The sequence below is a fragment of the Rutidosis leptorrhynchoides genome, chromosome 5 (genome assembly GCF_046630445.1).
Source record: "Rutidosis leptorrhynchoides isolate AG116_Rl617_1_P2 chromosome 5, CSIRO_AGI_Rlap_v1, whole genome shotgun sequence".
Taxonomy (NCBI): Eukaryota; Viridiplantae; Streptophyta; class Magnoliopsida; order Asterales; family Asteraceae; genus Rutidosis; species Rutidosis leptorrhynchoides.
The window spans coordinates 302,874,262-302,880,430 of NC_092337.1; the positions used below are offsets into that span (position 1 = coordinate 302,874,262).

Here is a 6,169-nt window from a genome sequence, read left to right on the forward strand (position 1 = left end):
ATTATACGAGTACAATACCATACATGTACGAGTAGAATTTTTGATGAAAATGAATGAGAATGTAATTGTAAGCATTTTTATTAACTAGAAGTACTTTGATATGTGTCTTGAAGTCTTTCAAAAGTGTATAAATACATCATAATACATTACATGTATATATATTTAACTGAGTCGTTAAGTCATCGTTAGTCGTTACATGTAAGTGTTGTTTCGAAACCTTTAGGTTAACGATCTTGTTAAATATAATTGACCCATTGTTATTACACTTAAATGAGATGTTAAATTGTTATGTTAACATGTTAACATGGTGTATTATCATATATATATGTGTGAAATACTATTACAACGATAATCGTTACATATATGTATATTGTTTCGAAGTCTTTAAGTTAGTAGTCTCATCTTATATATATAACTCATTGTTATTATATTTAATGAGATACTTAAATATCATTTAATCAAATCATAAATATATATATATATATATATATATATATATATATATATATATATATATATATATATATATATATATATATATATATATATATATATATATATATATCCAAATATATATTTCTTTAATTAATTATTACGATATATGACGTTCGTGAATCGTCAGACAGACTGGGTGTCCAAACGTTTGTATAAAATTCATTCCAAATAACCAAGTCTTAATGAGTTTGATTGCTTAACATGTTGGAAACATTTAATTATGTAAATATTAATCTTATATATATTAGCATAAAAATCCGGGTCGTTACAGAATGGAACAGACGGAACATTATAAACCTGATGAAAATCCTTCAATGTTTCGAGAAAATATCCGGGCTGAAAATTAATTTTTCGAAAAGTTGTTTATTCGGTATTGGCATCTCAAACCCTTCAGTGAAGATCATGGCTGATTTTGTGGATGTCAATCGGGTTCTCTCCCCCTAACTTATCTCGGGTTGCCTATCGGGAAAAAAATGAACAAAATTAAAGATTGGGACCCATTTGTTGAGAAAGTGCAAAACAAACTTTGTAGTTGGAAATCGAAACTGATGTCGTTTGGTGGTCGGTTAACCTTGATTAAATCGGTCCTCTCTAGCCTACCGCTATATGCATTCTCCTTGTACCGTGCTCCAGCAGGTGTCGTCAAATCGCTTGAAGGTACGCGTCGTAACTTTTTTTGGGGCGGGTTCGGGGATCATAAAAATATGTCGTCGGTTAGTTGGGACACCATAGTTTTACCATACGAAAAGGGCGGGTTTAACATTGGCTATCTTAAAGCGAAAAACCTAGGATTGTTAGGAAAATGGTGGTGGCGATTTAGGATTGAAAAAGACTCGTTTTAGACCCAAATTATTAGAAGCATAAACGGTCGGGACGGGGGTCTTTCTTTAAATAACGGGTCATGTAGTATTCGAAAAGGCACCACCTGGAACAACATTCAAAAGGTTGCATCCGTTCTTAACAAAATAAACATTAGCTTCGCAAACTCTTTTTTCAAAACCGTTAACAATGGTGTTGATACTCTCTTTTGGAAAGACCCTTGGCTTGATAACACCCTGCTTTGTGAAAGGTTTGATCGTTTATACAGGTTAGATTCGAATCAGAACGCTGCTGTAAACATGACAATTGCATTGGATAGTAATAGTTCGAATGTCTCTTGCACGTGGCATTGGACAAGAACTCAATCAGGTCGTACGGATTCTGACCTGCAACAACTTCAACAGATGCTATCTGCGTATCGTTTTTCAATCAGTGATCGAGACAAGTGGACATGGTCTTTTCATAGCAGCGGCATCCTTACCTCTCAAAAACTCACGAAGATCATAAATGATAAATTCGCTCAAGTTAGTAGTATAAAAGCTGAGACATTAAGGAACAATTTTGTACCTCAAAAGGTTGGTCTTTTTCTTTGGAGAACTCGTTTAGGGAGACTACCGGTAAGAGTCGAGCTTGATAAACGATCTATAGACCTCAACACGGTTAGATGCCCTCTATGCGACAACAATATCGAAACGGTAGAACACATCATCCTCAAGTGTACATTCGCAAACGAGTTATGGTCCCGTTGGTGGAATGGAAGCAACGTGTTCTATGATAGTCTAGCCGACATGTTCCTAGGAAAAATGACTAACTCGAACAATGACCCCTCAAAAATTTGGCAATCGATCGAATGGATTTGCGGTTACATACTTGGGAAAAACCAAAACTTGAAAGTCTTCGAGGGTAAAAATTGGACCATCCCAATGGCTCTAAACGAAATACAATCGAAAAGCTACTTATGGATCACTTCGAGGTCGAAAGGTCTTAATCTCGATTGGAACACGTGTCTCCTCAATCCAAGCACATACGATGATCACGGCTAAGGCCTTTTTGTTTAGTTCGTTCGTTCCGTTTAGACTAGATTCATTTGACTTGTATTTTCTTTGGTTCTCGTTTGTTGTTTTCTAGCATTCTCTCAATGCGTTCCTAATCGCCTTATAATAGAGTATCGAACATGGGGCCTTAAAGATAGATGACAGAATACAAACTACTAGACTACTCTATTATTTATTAACACCTATATACAATACTAAATATAACACGAACTTCTGGGAGGGCCATGGCCCATTCATGTCTTCCCGATAATCCGTCTCTGCCTGAATCCTAGCTGGAATCAGTGTTGAATAAGGGAGTTCACTGATTATCACTATACAAACACTAAATTTGAAAACTTAAATATTGTTTGAGAGAAAGGATATCTGATTCTGATTCATTTTATACATACATACATTCGGGGCTTCACATAATATCAATAAAAAAATTAAAAAAATCAATATACTTATTACTTATTACAGTTACAAATAACAACATAAAATAATGGTTAAAGAAGCCAATTTTCTTATTTTCAGTAGTAGAAAAGACTTGAATATAGTGTTATTTTGTCTCAGTACTGCAAAACAAAAACTAATCATCTAAAACGTATCAGAAAGTCGAATAGGCCCTAAATTGATGAAGTCCGTGGGACCAGCAGGCCAAAATTCCATTGAACTTGTACGACTGACACGTGGAAAAGGAGCTGCAATTCCATGTACAACAATGCCGTCGTTAACAACTACATCTGTGGTGGTGATCTTCACGTTATTAATCCTCATCGGCGACAATAAACCTCCGCCTCCGCCTACCGTAACCACTAACCTCTCACCGTCAACCATCGTCGGCAGCTCCGAATCAACCGGCAAATTGAGTAAATCCATCGCTATCAGTCTCCGATTAGGAACCATATGAAACCTCAAGTTCGTTACAAATGTGTTTCCGTCACCAAACAGATTAGCGTCATTGACTGCGAATATCGTCATGCTGTATTGTTCCGATAACATATCTAGGTTTTCCTGAATCAATAGCGCGAGAACCGTGTAATCACTGTTGCTTCGGAGACGATAAACGGCGTCGGTTAGCGATGCGCGCATGATAGAATAAGGTCGTGAATAAAACGAGAGTGACGTCATCCGTTCGATTTGGCATGAAAACGGAGAGAGATGAGCGAGGTAACCTTGGATGCCGTGAATGATGACGTGGCCGTCGTTGTAAGAATCAGGTTGTGTGATTTGAACGCCGTTGATGAAGAGAGTGTGATGATTATTGATCGTTGATTTTGATTTGGTGAGGGTGAGACAAAGAGGTGTTGAAGTAGCTAGGGTTTGAATTTTGGTACCGAAGGTTAATTTGGTGAGGAGATTGAAAGGATACAGACCGGAAACCGAATGTTCTAGAAGGAGAAGAGGAAGGGAACAGTAAGGACAGGATCGAAGAGAGATGTCGGTCGGTGCGAAAATTGTTGTTGCGGTGGAGATGGTGATGTCATTGGCTGCTACAACCGAGATGCTGTGGAAACCAAGAGTGTTGAGGAGAGTGGATAAATTGTAATGCCGCTGCGGTGGTGGTGGTGGTGGTGATTGTGGTCTCGCAAAGAAGTAGGGATCGAAAATGGCGGCGTTAGCGGTGGTGGTTGTTGGGAAGAAGATGATGATGGAAGGAAGAAGGAAGAGAATGAGGTTTTGGAGAAGAGTAGCAGCCATTGATGTGAAACTGAATCTTTAGAGTTTGTTGTAATTTGTAAACTCTATTTAGCGCTGTTTTGGCTGATGCATATTGTGGAAGATATTGGACTATTGTTGCCTTCTCTTCTATATACTCATTGTAATCATTTTAACTGTAATGTAATCATCTAATTATTAAACATTTTGCATTGTTGTTCCTACAGATATTTGACAGTAGTTCCTATTGATAGTTCATTTCTGTATTTAATTTTTTATAAAATCTCAGCAAGCAAAGGAAGTCGGAAACTCAGATGTATACAAGCCGGGTGGGTTGCGTAATGGGTTAAAGTAAGTAATTTTAATATGAGAGCAAAGGGGTTCGACCAACCTGTCAACACTTTCGGTAGCTCGAGCTGTTTTATTCATTATTTCGCGATTCTGTTGAAATTTTATACCCATTGTTGGAAATCTCCACTGCTTTTATTCTTTATTTTTGTTAGAGGTAGTGTGTTTGACCCATTTACTTATAAATGTGTCGATATGGCGTATTTGTATCTGTAAGTCCGTAACAGGTCATATGGGTTAATGCAATAATTTTGGTTATGCATTGAAAGTATGCTACCTTCTAATCGTAGTAGTCAAATAACTGGATTCGTATTTTTAAGAGTTTGTGTGGGCAGTAAACCATCTCACCATTTTGCCACCTCTGACTTTAATAATGGGCAGCTTTCGACAAATTCATTCTGTGACCCATTTGATCAGCAACTTCACACCGTGCATACAAAGACTATAATCCATACAATTTAACATACCAATTTTATTCAACATATAAAAACTTCAACAGTAGTCATTTCTGAAATACACATTTTAAATTGACTTTTTGATAATAGTCACAAATTTACACAAAATTCATACAGTATAACAAATGGCATATGCTTAACACCAAACCAATGGTCACTACTATAAAACACAAACATTCATATGAGTATATAATCAAAAATACATATTTCAAATGCTTTCATATACAAAACTTTGTTTGGATCACTACAAACCCAACTGAATTACACATTGCATCAGTTACATCGAGAAACTAAAATGTTAAAATTTATCGATGTAGGCTAATACGCTTACAAGACTTGTCATTTTCATACTTAGGAGCCAGGCCCTGACCTAATACATCATAGACCTCGAGCGTTTGTACTCTTCGTTTCTTCATGTTTCTCCCTTTTTCATAACCTTCCTGCAACTTTCGTTTTGTTGCGACTAATTTCTCTTCAAAACTTCTTCTGTCTATAGTCTTTGGCACAACCTGTTTAAAGGACACTTGACTGCTTGGTTGACTAGTTGACTTATTTGGACTTTGCAACTTACTTTCAACAGAAACAGAAACCATTTTTGGTTTCACAACTGATTGTTGTCTCTTCTCCATCAATAAAATATTTCGACCATTCAATCGCTTTTCCGTCTTCAACTTGGCTGATTTTCCCTTCTCTATTTGACTGTTAAGTTTCGATTGTTGTATCTTTATCTTGGTTGCTTCAACTTTCTGTTGAATAACTGCTGCCTTCAAATGCATTTCTTTACTTTGCTGATCAGGAATCACCACCACACTCTTTTGACTATTTGACTTTTCTGTATTTACATTCGATTCTTTTTTACAATACTCATCAACCAAACATCTCCAACCTTTTACAAGACTCCTTGAAATCTCAGAAACATTCTTTGACTCGTGTTTCTCAAGAGTCCTGACGGTTTTACCTATCCCTGTTTCTTCAAGCGTATTCAAAGTCAACTTCATATTTTCGAGCTTTACTAACGCGGATACAAATTCTTCATCGCGAGTACTCATTTCAAGTATCGATTTCAAACTCAAAACTTCAGCAACACCTTGACGTAAAACACAGTTAACGCTACAAGCCTCATTGCTTTTAACAATTTTTTCACAAGGAACAGGACCTTTAGCATCACACTCTGTTTTAGGATTATTACTTTTTAACTTATTGATTAACTTCATTGGCACCTTTATAATGTTCCTTTTAATTAGATGATCATCACAACTACTGGTATCAAGAATGCGTTTGATTTTTTTGACGGAGACATGATTTGCGCTCTCATTCTGTAAGTGTTTCCTCCGGCCGTCATCCATTACGGTTGTAGTT

The 6,169-nt window shown here is 36.6% G+C and overlaps 1 protein-coding gene across 1 annotated transcript; it reads right to left on the reverse strand.

The window, feature by feature from the left end:
• Nucleotides 1-2,945: 2,945 nt before the first annotated feature.
• On the reverse strand, nt 2,946-4,049 carry LOC139849457 (uncharacterized). The gene has a single exon (XM_071839115.1). The coding sequence runs from the start codon at nt 4,047-4,049 to the stop codon at nt 2,946-2,948; it is 1,104 nt and encodes a 367-aa protein (XP_071695216.1).
• Nucleotides 4,050-6,169: the final 2,120 nt, after the last annotated feature.